Source organism: Stegostoma tigrinum, chromosome 7 (genome assembly GCF_030684315.1).
Source record: "Stegostoma tigrinum isolate sSteTig4 chromosome 7, sSteTig4.hap1, whole genome shotgun sequence".
Lineage (NCBI taxonomy): Eukaryota > Metazoa > Chordata > Chondrichthyes > Orectolobiformes > Stegostomatidae > Stegostoma > Stegostoma tigrinum.
Window position 1 is genome coordinate 65,238,221 of NC_081360.1, and position 17,810 is coordinate 65,256,030.

The 17,810-nt window shown below is 40.6% G+C and overlaps 1 protein-coding gene across 3 annotated transcripts in view; it reads right to left on the bottom strand.

The window, feature by feature from the left end:
• Positions 1 to 17,810, bottom strand: part of lrp2a (low density lipoprotein receptor-related protein 2a) — a 313,171-nt gene that overhangs the window by 249,378 nt on the left and 45,983 nt on the right. For 2 of the 3 annotated variants that reach the window (XM_059647356.1, XM_059647358.1), the window contains exons 2-3: positions 5,022 to 5,129; positions 3,048 to 3,170 (exon numbers count right to left, since the gene is read on the bottom strand). In XM_059647356.1, the coding sequence (XP_059503339.1) occupies positions 3,048 to 3,170; positions 5,022 to 5,129 (231 nt within the window). The remainder of the gene's footprint in view (positions 1 to 3,047; positions 3,171 to 5,021; positions 5,130 to 17,810) is intronic. The other variant, XM_059647357.1, reaches the window with a different exon arrangement.

Below are 17,810 nucleotides of genomic sequence, written 5' to 3' on the forward strand. Positions count from 1 at the left end.
GATAAGGCAGCTCTTGGTGGATATAACGCACTCTTTAGGATTCTGAAAAGACATTCTTGTGCTCAAGAAGAGCATAACCCCATTGGGACAGCAAAAAATAGAACTGTCTAATAACAAAATTAAAAAGAAAAGCACTAAGTATTTCAGAGTGCCTGTTCACATAAGCCGTTATAGAATTTGCATTGCAAACTTAGTTAGTCCCCAAACTAGTGAATGTTTTATTCATGTATGGAATGTGGATGTTACTGACAGAGCCAGCATTTATTGCCCATCCCTAAGTGCCCGTAATGTTTGCCTTTCCAAGGGTTTAGTTAAAGCAATTTCCACATACTTGATTTTTTCCAAAAATGAGTGTGTTTTATTTCATATCATAAATATACTGATAACTTTATTTTCTGTCAGGATGCCTCCAGATTTATGCTCATCTTCTATATTAGATCAACCAATATAGAGAGTAAAAGACAGAGTGATTCCACTGAGTTGGCATGGGGGTATACCAGCATATGGAGCATGGGCACCATACGGAACATGTGGAGCATGGGCAATGAAGAAGTTAAGTTGGCTTGAAATTTAACAAGGTCTATAGGGAATGGGCATAGGCTGGCACAGGCAATGAGAGGTCATGCAGGATGGTGCAACAGCATAGGTAGTTATAGGTTAGCATGAATGGGGTACGAAGGTAGTGAGCAGGTGAGAACAGGGAGAATATTTTATGTTTTAATCTTTTTGTTTTAAATTTTGAACTGATTACTGGAGTTCCCAGGCTGGATAGCTGCACAGCCCACCTTGGGAAACTTTGCTTTGTTGTCTCGGTTACCTGGCCTGATTAGAAAACCAGCCCACTCCTTTCGACAAAATAGTATGTTTGGGTTGCCATTTTAAAGGTTGGGTTCACAAAACCAGGATTTCCCTTGCCTCTGTCCGCATGACTCAAGAATGAAAAATCGGGACACAACACTACTAATAATTTCTTTTAAAATGTAATACAAACAGCTTATTACCTTTTTTTACCTTCAACAAATGATACTGATCAAACTAAACAATTGATAGCATTACTCTGAAAGTGATTCTTGCTGTTGTTGATGTGACTGAGTGCATAACTGATTTCAGACACCAGGTTTGTAGCTTATACAAAAGACTTAGTAATTTATTATAAATAAATTAAACAACAAAGTAAATCTAATAATAACGTTGATTTAAAAACAGTAAGCTTTATTTTCAGCCCCATTCACACAAAAGGCAAACAGTTAATGAACAAATTTTAAAAAATAAATTAACTAAGAGGCCAGATTACTTATATGGTTTTCAGAATGCATTATTCCACAAGCATGTGTGAGTTACTTGGTTGATCTTCTGAAGATTTCTACCAGTGCCAACTTTTCAGTTCACTCTGAGAAAGTTTCAACAATACTTACAACTTAGTTTCTATTCTCCAAACTTCCAATATCTGATACTAGGAGGTAAGGCAGGGAGCTTTTAAATCTTCATGCTGCAGTATCAATAGGCAAACTCCTTTACTCAGAAATCCTCAGTTCAAAAGCTCTTGACCCTCCCTCTGTTTGACCATCATGTTCCCTCCCAGACTTGCTGACACCAATTCCCAAGTGTTGACTTAGTTAATGCCAACAATCTGCTGTCTGAACACGAGGCCTCTCTGGAATCAAAACATCTATGGAGATCTTTGATCAAGAACCAATCTGCAATTAACTTTCAGGCCTGGCCTCACAAAAACATGTTTGTTCTCTTTTGTTAAACAAGCTGTTGTTTACAGTCCAACAGCCACCTCACAGCTCACAGTTACCACACCAAATCAAAATTTATAAAGAGCAGGAACATAATTGTCAGGATCTATTGCGCAAAGTGAATATTTTTAACTTATAAGATGCCTGAAATTAACAGTGGGTTACTGGAAAGAAATTCTCAGTCAAATGCAACCTGTACACTGCATTGTCACAGAGATAAGTCTGTAATGCATTAGCACATCATTGGGTACTTCTTTGGAAATATTAACAGTCCAAATTACAGGAACAAATGGACTAACAATAACTTTGTTGAAATATTAATTAATAAATATTTGTAAACATAACTCAAATAGAAAGCTGCAGTTCAATTTCATGAAATCCCCGCGGTCAAATTCCTATTGTAACTACTTATTACTTAGCTTTGCTTCTTACAAAAATACATCAGCATTACACACAATTCCCAAACCTCTGCATCATGGTCTAAAATGTCAAACACTGAAGAAAGAAGGCAATTTGAAACTATTTGGAAATTCTTGGCATGCATTTAAGAGACAGATCAGTATACATTCTCAAGCTGTCACGATAAGGACAGACAATTCATTATGAGCAAAATTTCAACAGCTCTCCAGGACTAAAAAGTCAACATTTATGTTCTCTGTTGCTTCCTTGTGGTTTAACATTCATGAGCCTCTTTTTAATCTACATTTCCAAACAAAAGAAAATATAAACCTTAATTTAAACCTAAACTACTCTATGTATTGTTTGCATTTATACAAACACACAGCAAACTCCATTAGGGCAATTTAAATAACAAGTAGCAATAAATAAACAAATAAATTCTCTTTGGAATCTACTACAATTTTCTCTGAGAGTTTCAACATATACGCTAAAGCTACATAAAATTAAACAACCTCGGCAGTCTGCTACTGTTCCAGTCTTTCACCCTCTTCTATAATGTTCCCATGTCTATGATAAACAATAGGCGTTCTCCAAAGCAAAAAATGTATTATCTTGGAGATAACAGTAGAACTTGAACTACTCAGTGCCTGTGCAAGGCATCCTCTATTTTTTAATTTCAAAAATCACAAGCCTGATCATGGCTGTGGCGACATCCTAGAATAGGCATAAAATATATTTTACAGAACAGAAGCGTTGAAATCTTTGTAGAAAAACAACTTCTGTCAGGCCAGGTTGAAAGTGAATCAAAGCAGATAATTCTGAACTAACTAAAAGAAAAGGTGAATTCCAAATTTATACCTACATTTCCTGCATCTGAAATATATTAAAATAAAATCCTGGACTTACAGCATAGCTGACGCTCATCAGATCCATCATCACAGTCTTCTTCATCATCACAGACCCAACTCTGAGAAATACATTCCCCATCTCCCACACATTGGAACTGTCCCAGTGCGCAGGTTGGTGCAGCTAAAATCAAAATAAATACAGTATTGGTAAAGTGAAGATAAAAATAATTTTTTAAAATTAGTAACACCATATATATAGTTCTAAGTGCTAGATTTCAACATCTCGAATGTACGGAACTAAAGACTGTGCCCAAGAAAATCTTGACCATGACTGCAGTTAAGAGATAATTGTGCCACTATCCCAAAAGGTTTAGGGAGATAGTAAATTTATAAAACAAGAATTGGACCTCAAGATTATAGATTTCACTGGTTCTTTAAGCCAGACAATAATGGCATTTTATAACGTGAAAACTTTTAATAATATTCTTACGTATTCCAATTTCCTAACAAAACTAAAACAATGTTAAAAATAAAAGCAACTTTAGTATGTTTTGAGAACTGAGGTTCAGAAATAATCAGCTACACAATTTAAGGGTCAACAATTTCATTCCATGAGCTGTTAAGGAACATATAAATTCTCATGTAACAAAGCAAGTAGTGACTTGGGAGACTCAAAAACGAGCTCAATAAATAATTGAGCCTTTAAAGTGCAGGAATAGATCTGTGATCTGCATTAACATATCCAGCCTCAATCAGGTGTCAGTATGGTTACCTTCCTGATTGCAATCCCACAACATTTGTTGAATACACATGTAGCATACACATCAAATTAGGAAAGAATGACTTAACTGCTTTCTTTCAAGCAATCAAATACCTTAATTAAAATCGCCTTATACAATTAAAATAAATATTGTCAGCTTGGTTGATGTATAAAAGGAAAATTGTTGTTCATTGTACTTCAGCTCAAAAACAAGAACAGGACCATTCCAGTCACGAATGGTGTTGGATTAATAAACATCTAACAGCAGGATAATGTTCGATCAACTGCTCCAAGGCCGAAAATTAGAAGTGTGAGTAGCTATTTTTAAAAGGTTAGACTAAAAAGCCTGTAATTCTATAGACTCTACACATCCAATAATAAAAACAAAAATCAATAGTTGTTTTTGTATTGCCAACCTGTCGAACATTGGTCAACTGTCAGGCAGTTATACCCTACTTTCTTACTACATCTATATGCCAGGGTGGGGCAAAGGAACCTTTAGCATTGGGGTCCCTAGCACAATAACATTTCATTGTACACTGCTGGCCCTGCAAGGAAAATATCGAGGTTCTGTAGAAAATTCCAAAAAAAAAGAGAGCCGGAAAGACAAAGTCATAGTCAATTTGTGGATGTTTCATCAACCATGGCCAGAAATGCAGTGACAGCACACTCAAGGACGGCTGCAGCCTTTCTACTGTATTATCCACGATAGCCTAAGGCGAAACATTTGATGTGAGGCTGTTTTATTATGGGCTGTTGGCTCAGAAAAGAATTCAGGCAACAAATTACTCCCCAGAAACAATTCTTTTATTCTTTCCTATGACCTGGATTTCAGCATTTGTTGCCCATCCCTTATTACCATTAAACTGCGTGAAGAGCTTGGTCATTTCAGAGAATAGTCAAGTGCCAATCACATTGCTGAGAGTCTACGGTCACGTGTAACCCAGACTGGATGAGAATAACAGATTTCCTTCTCTCAAGGACACATTAAGGGATGGTGTAATTCAAAAGCATTTGAACACCTCAAAGAAAATTATTCCATAGAACTATATTTTAAATATGACACTATTCAATATATTGATAATGATTAACTGAAGTCAAAGATTACTGAATAAATGGGGGATAACATGTTGGATAAAATAACTCTGAATAGTTGTGCCTTCTGTATTAATCTCAGGTTGTTATATGAGTGTTAACTGGAGATCATTGTCACAATGAAGATGTGATTAGTGTATATAATCACTAGGATTTGTCAGATCCCACTTTACTTACGGCACTCCGATTCATCAGAATCATCACTACAGTCAACAATACCATCACACTTCCAGATTGCAGGAACGCACTGGCCATTTTGACAGCGAAACTGGTCTGCTGTACAATCTGTAATCCAAGATCAAGATATTAGAAAATTGCATTTGTCCCTTTTTATAAGGGAGGTAGTGCGTACCTGCATTACATGTTACAGGTATTTATTTTGAGTAGTATCACACTGATGTATCAGAGATAATGGGAACTGCAGATGCTGGAGAATTCCAAGATAATAAAATGTGAGGCTGGATGAACACAGCAGGCCAAGCAGCATCTCAGGAGCACAAAAGCTGACGTTTTCGGCCTAGACCCTTCATCAGAGAGGGGGATGGGGAGAGGGAACTGGAATAAATAGGGAGAGAGGGGGAGGCGGACCGAAGATGGAGAGTAAAGAAGATAGGTGGAGAGAGTATAGGTGGGGAGGTAGGGAGGGGATAGGTCGGTTCAGGGAAGACGGACAGGTCAAGGAGGTGGGATGAGGTTAGTAGGTAGCTGGGGGTGCGGCTTGGGGTGGGAGGAAGGGATGGGTGAGAGGAAGAACCGGTTAGGGAGGCAGAGACAGGTTGGACTGGTTTTGGGATGCAGTGGGTGGGGGGGAAGAGCAGGGCTGGTTGTGTGGTGCAGTGGGGGGAGGGGACGAACTGGGCTGGTTTAGGGATGCAGTAGGGGAAGGGGAGATTTTGAAACTGGTGAAGTCCACATTGATACCATTGGGCTGCAGGGTTCCCAGGCGGAATATGAGTTGCTGTTCCTGCAACCTTCGGGTGGCATCATTGTGGCAGTGCAGGAGGCCCATGATGGACATGTCATCTAGAGAATGGGAGGGGGAGTGGAATTGGTTTGCGACTGGGAGGTGCAGTTGTTTGTTGCGAACTGAGCGGAGGTGTTCTGCAAAGCGGTCCCCAAGCCTCCGCTTGGTTTCCCCAATGTAGAGGAAGCCGCACCGGGTACAGTGGATGCAGTGTACCACATTGGCAGATGTGCAGGTGAACCTCTGCTTAATGTGGAATGTCATCTTGGGGCCTGGGATAGGGGTGAGGGAGGAGGTGTGGGGACAAGTGTAGCATTTCCTGCGGTTGCAGGGGAAGGTGCCGGGTGTGGGGTGCATCCACTGTACCCGGTGCGGCTTCCTCTACATTGGGGAAACCAAGCGGAGGCTTGGGGACCGCTTTGCAGAACACCTCCGCTCAGTTCGCAACAAACAACTGCACCTCCCAGTCGCAAACCATTTCCACTCCCCCTCCCATTCTCTAGATGACATGTCCATCATGGGCCTCCTGCACTGCCACAATGATGCCACCCGAAGGTTGCAGGAACAGCAACTCATATTCCGCCTGGGAACCCTGCAGCCATACGGTATCAATGTGGACTGCACCAGTTTCAAAATCTCCCCTTCCCCTACTGCATCCCTAAACCAGCCCAGTTTGTCCCCTCCCCCCACTGCACCACACAACCAGCCCAGCTCTTCCCCCCCCCACCCACTGTATCCCAAAACCAGTCCAACCTGTCTCTGCCTCCCTAACCGGTTCTTCCTCTCACCCATTCCTTCCTCCCACCCCAAGCCGCACCCCCAGCTACCTACTAACCTCATCCCACCTCCTTGACCTGTCCGTCTTCCCTGGACTGACCTATCCCCTCCCTACCTCCCCACCTATACTCTCTCCACCTATCTTCTTTACTCTCCATCTTCGGTCCGCCTCCCCTTCTCTCCCTATTTATTCCAGTTCCCTCTCCCCATCCCCCTCTCTGATGAAGGGTCTAGGCCGAAAACGTCAGCTTTTGTGCTCCTGAGATGCTGCTTGGCCTGCTGTGTTCATCCAGCCTCACATTTTATTATCACACTGATGTATGTTAGTTTTATTGTTTAATAGAGATTTCATGGTACTGTCGTGGTGTAGTATGGCATCAGCAAGTAACTCAAAATGAGTTAGTGCCTTTGATTTGGTTGGCGTTCTTATGTGAATAAAAGATAAGCTGGCTAGATGGATACAAAACTGGCTTAATCATAGAAGGGCAGATATCATATGAGGTCACATTATAGTCCAACAGGTTTATTTGAAATCACAAGCTGTCAAAATGCTGCTCCTTTGTCAGGTGAAGGAGCCTCAGCTGAGAAAGGAGCGGCACTCTGAAAGCGTGTGATTTTAAATAAACCTGTTGGACTACAACCTGATGTTGTGGAACGTCTGACCCCATCCACACCAGTCCAACACCGGCACCTCCACATCTTAGTCACAGAAGACAGAGTAGCGGTGGAAGGTGCTTTTCAGAATGGAGATCAGTAACTAGTGGCGTTCCACAGGGATCAGCACTGGGTCATTTGTTGTTTGTAATAGAAATAAATGATCTGAAGGAAATGTAGATGGTCTGATCACTGAGTGGATGATACCAAGTCGGCAGAGTTCCAGATCATGAACAGGATTGTCAAAGGATACAGCAGAATATAGATAGATCACAGATTTAGACAGAGAAATAACAGACGTAGTTTAATCAAGCCAAATTCAAGGTCATGTGTTTTGGAAGATCAAAATCAGGCATGAATTAAATGATAAATGATGCTACCCTTAGGAGCTTTAACACACAGAGGAATCTGGGCATACGGGTATACAGATCCCTGGAACTGGCAGCACAGGTGGATGAGCTGGTCAAGAAGGCATACAGCACGCTTGTCTTCATCAGCCAGGGCACTGAATGTAAAAGTTGGAAAATAATGTTACAGCTAGGCTAAACTTTAGTCAGGCCACATTTGTACAATTGTGTGCAATTCTGGTCGCCACATTACCAGAAGGTTTACCAGGATGTTAGAGACAGAAAAAACTGCAGGTGCTGCAATCCAAGGTAAACAGGAGGCCGGAAGAACACAGCATCTGGGGGAAAGGAGCAGTCAATGTTTTGGGTATTACCCTTCTGGTCTGCCTGGTCTGAAGGGTTTTAGTTATGAGGAGAGGTTGGATAAACTCAGATTGTTCTTACTGGTAGGACAGAGGCTGAAGGATGACTTGATAGACGTCTACAAAATAGATTGGGTGGGTAGTCAGAGGCTTTTTCCCAGAATGCTAAGGCCAACTACAAGAGGGCACAGGTTCAAGGTGAGAGGGGGAAATTTTGGGGAAAGTGTGGGAGGGGGGAAATTTAGGGGAAAAGTGCAGGGAAACTTTTTCCACACACAGGGTGGCAGGTGCCTGGAAAGCACTGCCAGAGGAGGTTGAGAAAGCAGGCATGTTGGCAATGTTTAAGGCACATCAGGATAGAACACATGAAGGTGAGATGAACAGAGAGAACAAAATTACATATAGGCAATAAGTAATGGGTCCAAATAAGGACTGGGAATTGGCAAATTTGGAACTGGTGAGCCAAAGGGCCTGTTCCTGTGCTGTGTTGTATTGTAAAGTGAGAAGTATTACTCTGACAGGCAAGAGTTTGTGGAGGTGAGCATCTTGGGACTCAGGTGATCCTCATCCAATGAGCCTAAATGCTGTGATGTATCTATTGCTGGCTCGGCTATTTGTTTTGCTGGACGAAGGCTTACAGGCTTTCCGACATGATATCCACACTTAGAGCAAATGTGTGCAACACTTCTAGCACTGGATGCGAGTTCTACATAACTGAGCAGCAAACCAACATAAATTTATCCAGGAAAGGTGTAAGAAATGGTGATTTATACCTGTTCAAAAAGGCTGGTGAAGCCTGACGACAGTCTTCGCCACTTGGGCACCTAAATCCTCCACAGCAACTATGTCAGCATCAATAGTAAAAACTAAGATTATATGCAGCAAGAAAGGCTAGCACTGAAGTTTAGCTGGTAATAGGGAAGGCAAGGATTTAGGTGGATTTGGAAAGGCAAGGGCTGATTAGGGATAGCCAACATAGCTTTGTGAGTGGGAAATGATGTCTCATAACTTGATTGAATTTTTTGAAGAAGCATCAAAGAAGACTGATGAAAGCAGAGACGTAAATGTTGTCCATTTGGACTTCAGAAAGGCATTCAGCAAGGTTCCACATGGTAGACTGGTTAGCAAGATTAGATCACATGGAGAACAGGGAGAGCTAGCCATTTGAACATAGAACTGGCTCAAAGATGGGAGACAGAGGGTGGTGGTGGAGGGTTGCTTTTTGGATTGGAGGCCTGTGACCAACAGTGAGTTACAAGGATCGATGTTAGGTCCACTGTTTTTTGACATTTATCTAAATGGCTTGGATGTGAATACAGAGAGTATCATTAGTAAGTTTGCAGACGACAACAAAATTGGTGGTGTAGTGGACAGTGAAGAAGGTTACCTCAGAGTACATTGGGGCTTTGATCAGATGGGCCAATGGACTGAGGAATGGCAGATGGAGTTTAATTTAGATAAATACAAGGTCCAGCATTTTGATAAGGCAAATCAGGAGAGGACTTATACACTTCATGGTAAGGTCCTGGGGAGTATTGCTAAACAAAGAGACCTTGAAGTGCAGCTTCATAGTTGCTTGAAAGTGGAATTACATGTAGACAAAGGAAGGAAGAATGTGTCTTGTAAAACTTGATAGGGCTCAGAAAAGATTCACAGGGATGTTGCCAGAGTTTGAGGTTTTGAGTTTTTGAGACAGGCTGAAGAGGCTGGGGCTGTTTTTCCTGGAGTGTCAGAGACTTTAGGGGTACTATATAAAGGGTTATAAAATCATGAGGGGCATGGATAGGGTGAATAGCCAAGGTCTTTTCATCAGGGTAGGGGAGTACAAAACTAGAGGGCAATGGTTTGAGATGAGAGGGGATAGTTTTAAAAGGGACCTAAGGGCGACCTTTTCATGCAGAAGGTATGTGTCTATGGAACGATCTGCAAGAGGAAGTGATGGAGGTTGGTAAAATAACAACATTTAAAAGGCTTCTGGATGAGTATATGAATTAGCAGGGGTTTAGAGGGATATGGGCCAAATGCTGGCAAATGGGACTAGATTAATCTAGGATATCTGGTCAGCATGGACGAGTTGGACCGAGAATCTGTTTCCGTGCTGTACATCTCTTTGACTCTAAATGGGTTACTGGCCTTTCTTTCAAAAGGAATAGAGTCTAAAAAGTAGGGAAGCCTTGCTAACACCGTAGAAGGCACAAATTAGAACACAGCTTTGGTTCCCTTATTTAAACTGGCACTGGACAGTCAGGGAAAGGTTTACTGGTTTGATCCTGCATCTGAAGGGATTTTGTTATGAGGAAAGGTTGAGTAGGTTGAGCAGGTTGAGCCTACACCAATAGGAGTTTAAAAGAAAGAGTGGTAGCCTTACGGAAACACACACGATTCTTAGGTGGCTTGTTAGGGTAGATGCAGAAAGATTGTTTCCATATGGGGTGGGGGGGTTGGTGAAGTCTAAGACCAAAGGCATAATCTCAGAATAAGGGATTACACATGTGAGATATAAAGAGGAGGATTATCTTCTCGCAGATGGTAGTATTTCTGTGGAATTCTTTACGGCAGAGGGCTGTCAAGGCTGGGTCATTGGTATGGTCAAGGCTAGCACAGACAGATTTTTAATCAGTAAGGGGATCAAAAGTTACAGGAAAAAGGCAGAAAAGTTGAGTTGAAGATGACCAGATCAGCTCAGACTTGATGGGCCAAATGGCCTAATTCTGATCCAACATCTTATGGTCTGTCTTTAGGGCCTCAAGACCTCTGCTAATTGTTGGGACTGCAGTGTGTAAATGTCATTTTTCCTTGTGCCACAGGCATGGTAGCGGACTGTGCCATTTGCCTTGCTGCCCATTGCAGAATTCCAACATTGCTTTCATGTGAATTTGAGGTTTTGGAAAAACATTTTTTAAACAAATTATTCGAACAAATATGTAAGGATCTTATATTCTTCAACACAAATTCAATTTCTCTAAGCGCATGAATCAATGTGAGTTCTCACCTCATATTAAAAGTTTGCTTTGATAACGTGGTGACTTGAGAGAGTGGGAGACTGACAGGTCGTGCTGGTTATAACAATATCATCATTATGGCTCTCTACGTGCCAGCATGATACAAGCAATTAATGAGCAGCCAGAAGTCCACTGGTCCATGAAGAGTCAACAGTGTGAAGTGCTTTGTGTGTCACTTACAGGCATAATTATTGAAAAGTGCAAGACAGTTGATAGGACAGCAAGTACGAGTGCTAGCAATGGGTCAATGCTGTGTTCAGCAGTTACATGTGAAATGGAGGCAGCCAAGGATTTGCAGCAGCTTTTATGGCTTTGCACCATATTGGGCCAATTTTGCCACAGTTAAAATCTCTTGCCCGTTACATACAGTCAAAGAAAAATCCACAACTCAAATTACAATGATTAGAGATAACTTCATCAGCGCACTTCCCCAGCAATGATTTTGGAGTCAGGCTGGTTTCCGATACTGCAGAACCATCAGGGCTGCTAGGCTCATCTCTATCACAAACCAGTCTCCCTAACACAAATGTCACAAGCACCACCAAAATAGAGGCAGAATCACAATGTTAGGAGAATTCATGGCACTTAATTTCCACCTAAAGGTCAAAAAACTAACCCACCGTAATTTTTGAAATAAATGCACAGTAATGAAAGTTGGCTACCAATTATGTTGAGGTACACTTCAATTGAAATGTTAACATGCATACTGTAAAGGAGCTGACTGATTGTGACTATATCAAAATGTTATCAGTCCCTAATACGGTGAAAGCAGAGAAGAATTACCTGCAGAGAAAGCTTACAAATGTAAGGGAATCTGCAGTAGCCATCAGATATTGACAGTAAGCTATTAACACACACTTCACTGCTGAGAATCTGAATCTAAGAGGAGTCAGGCAAGCCTCCAAGAATATTTTGTCCAGTGTATGTTGGCGGAAGCAGCTGGCTCCTCTTATCTTGGCAGCCTTGGTAAGATTATTAAACTTTTTTCTGATGTTCATTGCTGAGCAAGGTAACAGCATTAGCAGTGAGAACTCCCTGCTATGGCTGCTTAGGCTGTTTTCTGCACTGAGCATCATGTCGGGATTCTAGGTAAAAGCTCCTTCCTTTGTTTAAGTTTTGTTTTCCTTTACTCATTCACAGATGAGGGCATCGTTGGCTAGGCAGCATTTATTGCCCAGAGGGCAGTACAGAGTCAATTACATTGACGTGGGTCTGGAGTCATATGTAGGCCAGACCAGGTATGGTCCTTCCCGAAAGGACTTTATCAAACCAGATGGGTTTTTCCCGACAATCTGTATTGGATTAATAGCTATCATTAGCCTCTTAATTCCAGATATTTTGTTGAATTCAGATTCCACCATCTGCTGTGGCGGGATTTGAACCAGAGTCCCCAGAACGTTATCTGGGTCTCTGCATTAACTGTCCAACGATATTACCACTACTCCATTGCCTCCCCCAAATCTGTCTTAAAAGCAAGTCCATGGCCTCATCTATAAACTAAATTCAGCCAATCTCCCCAACCTTTTCCTTTCAACAACTGCTGGAACTCCTTGACCTTACTGTGTTGCATCTTTAAGCTTCTGCAGGTCTTTAAATACTGTACCTTCCTTCAGAAATGGTGGGCGGGGAGGGAGCTGGGACATAAATAGAGAGACGAGGGGTGGAACTGGGGAAGGTAGATGAGATGGTGATAGGTGAGTGCAGGTAGGGAATGGTGGGGATTGGTCATTGGCATTGGTGGGGGGGGATAGTTGGGAGAGAAGATGGACAGATTGTGTCATGTCATGGAGGTGAGGATGAGAGGGTGGGTTGGCCATGGGAATGAGGCCAGGAGTTGGGAGATTTTAAAACTGGTGAATTCCATGGCTTCCTCCACGGTCACAATGACACAACCCGCAAACTGGAGGAGCAGCACCTCATATTCCATCCCGGAAGCCTGCAGCAACTTCTACAAGGCTGGTAGATATACAATAGGCAAGTAATTCTTTACTGTATCTCTTAGTTCATTTTGCAGATCAAAATGCTTTATGTTGTAGATTCAACACTATCCTTGCCGAGGCTCAAGCATTTTAGGGCAACTTAGGAGTCTACATGCACGCAGAAGTATTAAAGCTGTTGTGATAATAGAAAGGTCAGAACAAGACTCCTCCCACTGGCTGCCTGTCATGGGATACTTTGCTGCACGACGTTCAGATATGACATCCCAACAGATGTCTTAGAAGTGGCAGAACCTCAGCACCATGTGATGCTCGTTCACTGTCCCACTGACTGATGCTTTTCCCTTACATTCAGTAATGTGTCATGTGCAGAAACTTTAAAGTGGAATCATCCATGAAATCAAATGTACAATCAAATGAATAATGAAGCATTTAATCAGCAACATAAGTGGTCAAGGATTACAACAAGAACTGGATCCATATGTCCCTTTGAACCAAGCTGGGGCTTCTTGTTATATTTTCATAGGATGTTTGTTAAAACAAAGTCCAAATCACTTAGTCTATTCTGGAAGTTAATTTCAATTACGTACCTCTGGTCTCTTAGGCTTGACTTGAAAGAAACATTTAAGTCTAAATAGACCCCGAGTCCAAAGCAGAGCAATGAAGATCTGAGTTGGTGTGCAAGCTGGTCTGACAGCAGGCATAATGATGTGCTGAAGCTGGTCATTTGACAATGCTGATTTGCATAGACAAAGATTTGAGGAGGATGGTACCCATGTAGCATGCAGGGATATTGATGGTAAGAAGCAGTGACAGTTGGATAATAGCATTTGGTGACCTGCAGCTGCCAGGTGCCCGGTCTGATTTACATTTCAGTAATTTGTGTCATCTGGTTTCCCTGTAAAGGAAAGGGGAGTGGAATTGGAAGAGGAATATAAAGAAGGCGAGATGGGGCTTTAATAAGGTACGCATGCATGGAAATAAAGTAGTCATTGCAGAAAGGTGAGATTCTGATCATTTACTCCTCAAGGAGCAAGTTGGAAAGACGTTTCCTCAATACCAGCAATCTAATGTTTTCATTCTTATTGCTTTTTCCCACCTATCTTGCTGCTGTTCATGCTGCACCAGGAAGGAGAATATTCCATCTGTTGGCTGGAATACTTAACAGCCTGGATGTTCCCATCAACAACAATCATCATCGGGCTGCTTCTGTGATTGAACATACCCCAAGTTAATGCTGATACCCATTTCTACAATGATCTTCACAGCCTGGCTTCTAAGAAATATGCTGAACAGCAACATCAGGAACTTCATTAGGCAGCATGAGGTTGGGACAGAGCTCCTTTTCACAGCAATAAACATACCATGCAACAATTAAAAGTCTGTTATGAATGGTAGTGATTCAAAGGTGTGTGTTAATGAATGGGTGAGTGGGTGAATGGTATCTGGTGAATTGTGTAAGTGCGTGAAGTGGGTTATGTGAGTGAGGTGAGTAACTGTTTAGAAGATGTGGGGCATATGTCAGGGGGATGTATATCCTAGTGAGTTGTCTGGCTGGGGATCAGGGATAATCAGATCATATCAGAGGTCTGATCTGACAGGTGGTCAGGTCAAGGAGGCAGTCACATGGTCACTGGTTTGGGGGGCTTCTAGTCAGGTGGAGTTTATGAGTTTAGTCAGACTGGGAGCTAGTCAGGTAGTCATGACGGCTCAAGGAGGGTAAATTGGTTCAGGTCAAGAGATTCATTGGGGATATATCAAAAAGCTAGCTGGATGGGCAGGGGTAAAGGGGTCAGTAGACTGGTCAGGTCACATCAAATTAGTTGGTTCGTGGGATAGTTGGGATCTGGATGCTATCGGGAGAAGATGTGATCGCAGGTCAGGTCAAGTCAGGTTGTGGATGAGGGCGGTTCAAAGTGTTCAGTTGTAAAGTTACCCAGATATTACATGAACTTTTATTCTAACATTTCCCGAGTAATTACCCAGTAAAGCACCACAGAGCTATTTGTAGTCTCTGACTCCCATCAGAGTCAGAAAAATTCTGAGAGTCTCAGGGAATAGGGGAATAACCCATGTGATGTTGAAATGTCCAAGCGTTCCACATGTCAGAACTTCCATAGGTTCCTGGTGAATATCTTTGGCTGTATGTCTAGTCTCTGATGGTCTGGAGATAAGAAGATTTGGCCTATTAAACATTTTTAGCGTTTAAAGTTACTTGGTAAGTGGGAAGGAAGTTCACCTCTTTAAAAAAAGCAATTCTTTCCAATTAGTCAAAGGTTTAAGTTTTTAAAAGTTGTAGTAATTCGACAAAATATGCATTTAAATTCTTTGTTTTCCTGCATGGTGATGGCTATGCACAGCAATCAATTAAAGGGACCAATGGAATTTTCTTCCTTTGCAACGGTTTAGGTATGTAACGAAATACAAAGAATGCGAAACTTGCAAAATTATTAGTTGAACAATGTGCCTAGAATTCAGTGTCTGAATTCTATCCAGTACTAATTAATCTCAAGTTTGTAACGTTCTACATGGTCAGTAACTGAGTCTGTCACATTAAACACTTAACTGCCACATTAGAAAGAAGATTTGAAGAATATCAAATATAGATATTGAAAATTTGTTCACAAGTATTTCAGATCAATTTTGAATTATAATTGTTAGCATTAATATTTAGCTGATATTTTTCCTCCATTTTCTGAAGTGAATTTGAATTTCTACCAATGTGGACAGAGTGGACCAAAATTTCCTAGCAATTTGCATAATTGGTAGCGGACAACTAAAATGTTAGGCTCGTGTTATAACATTAAACATCCCATGGAAATTATGGTATGTGAGTTACATACTACTTACAATTCATCATAAAGTTACAAGACATTTACAGTGTTCCATCAATGCCATCAGGTAAAATTACTTGCCTACCCAGTTAAGTCAATAATGACACCGATTTCCTGAATTTATGTTAGTTTTTACCAATGCAATCAATTGAACTGTAAAATAATAGCAGGTAAATATATTTAATTCATGAGTTAACAATGACTGAATTTTAGTTATAACAAATTGCTGTTTCTTTTTGTTATTTTTAAATCATTTACCAATATCCGTCAAAACATTCTTCATTATTAATACTTCAGAGTCAATTTGCCTTGTTTGCAGGAGTCAAGCACTGAAGTTTTTTCACATGCTGTAAATGCAATTAGGAGTGAAAGATAAATTAGTTTAGAATTGTTTTTGCTCAATATACTTGCCTCATCATGCAAGATCTGAATAATATTAATGAGCTGCAGTCGTCTGTTAGGTTTCCTAAGTAGCTCCTCGGATTTTTCTGAACAAATTTGGGCTAGCTTAACCATTCTAAATGCAGTGAGAAGTTGACTGTCCTGTATCTGTGGTCTCTACTATTATTTTCTCTGTACTGTATTTAAATGATATTTTCTGGAAATTTGCAGATCATCACAAAATTATGCAGTATTTGACTCAAATCAAACTATTGCTTGAAATTATGAGCCACCATTTATAATGTACTGCATTACTTCTTTATTCATTTGCATGATGTACAAGAGTATCATTGATCCCCTTGTCTAAAAGAATAAAATTTTAGATGTAATAAGCTATATTTCTAAGCAAGCACAACTCAACATTAGTGACATGGCTACCACATTGATTAATTTTCCCTTACATATGCAGTCAGTTTGTTCAGTTTGCAATGCTATTTAACAAATTAAATTTAATGTGTTATCAGTATCCTTAGGTTGCTAAAAATATGAAGTACGTTTTTAGTTTCACCAATTACATTGCAAACAAAAATAAATGCTCAGCACTGTTTTTGATAAATAAATTAAAATGATTGCTTGAAACATCTGTATTTGGCAAGTCTCATTGTCATTTTCTTACTCGTATCATGATAATGGTCATAACGTATTCATTAATAATCAAGTTTCAGTAACGTAGTAAGGATATATTATGCTTATGTGCATAAATTAAAATAATAAAACTAACATTTAAATCAACTAGTATCTAGGAAACACAATTCATTCTGCTGGCCTCCAGTAAATCTCACATTTCATTTTTACTGACCTAACAAAGACATTTTTGCAAGTCATCCAGCCTTCATATCATGTGAATGCCATTTTCATCAGAACTATTTGGTTTCATTCAATTAAAACCTTAATCTTCTTGGAATGACTTCCAGTCTGTCTCAGTGAGATCCAAATTTTAACCAAAGTCATGTCTATGCCTCAACTGTACAAAGTAACCAACTGCACCAAAATCATTTACAGGAACTCAAGCAAAATCATTAATGAAGTTATTTAATACCCTTCACAACATAACAGGTACAGCAACTTCTTAATCCAACAAGTTCTGTTAAAGCTTCCAGGGTAGATTAAATTGAAATTCTATCTTAACCACATGAAACTTTGAGGTGCTTCACCTTAAGATTTGAGTCACACAGATTAAAGGGTTTGAGCCAAGACTTGGGTAAGTAGAAAAGTTGAATTCTCTGTTATCTACTTAAAAATGCAGCTATAAATTAAAGACCTGTAGTTTTCTGAACAATGGTTATAAAATCACCTTCTCATTATCATTTGCAAACTGAATCAAAAATATAGATGGTCGGAATTATTTAATATTTATTCTCTACAAATCAAAGGCACGTAAACTTGTTTTGTGTAGTTAGGTATGAGATGATTACAACACAACGGTAGCTACTTTTCTCAGATAAATAGGGTATCAAACAAACATAGAACAGAGAACAGTACAGGCCCTTCTGCCCACGATGTTGTGCTGAGCTTTCACCCAGAACCTAAGTTCTATCTAACCTACACCACTACGTTATACTATCATCCATGTGTCTATCTAATAGCTACTTACATGCCCCTAATCAGGCCGACTTCACTACCCTCTCTGGCAATGCATTCCACACCC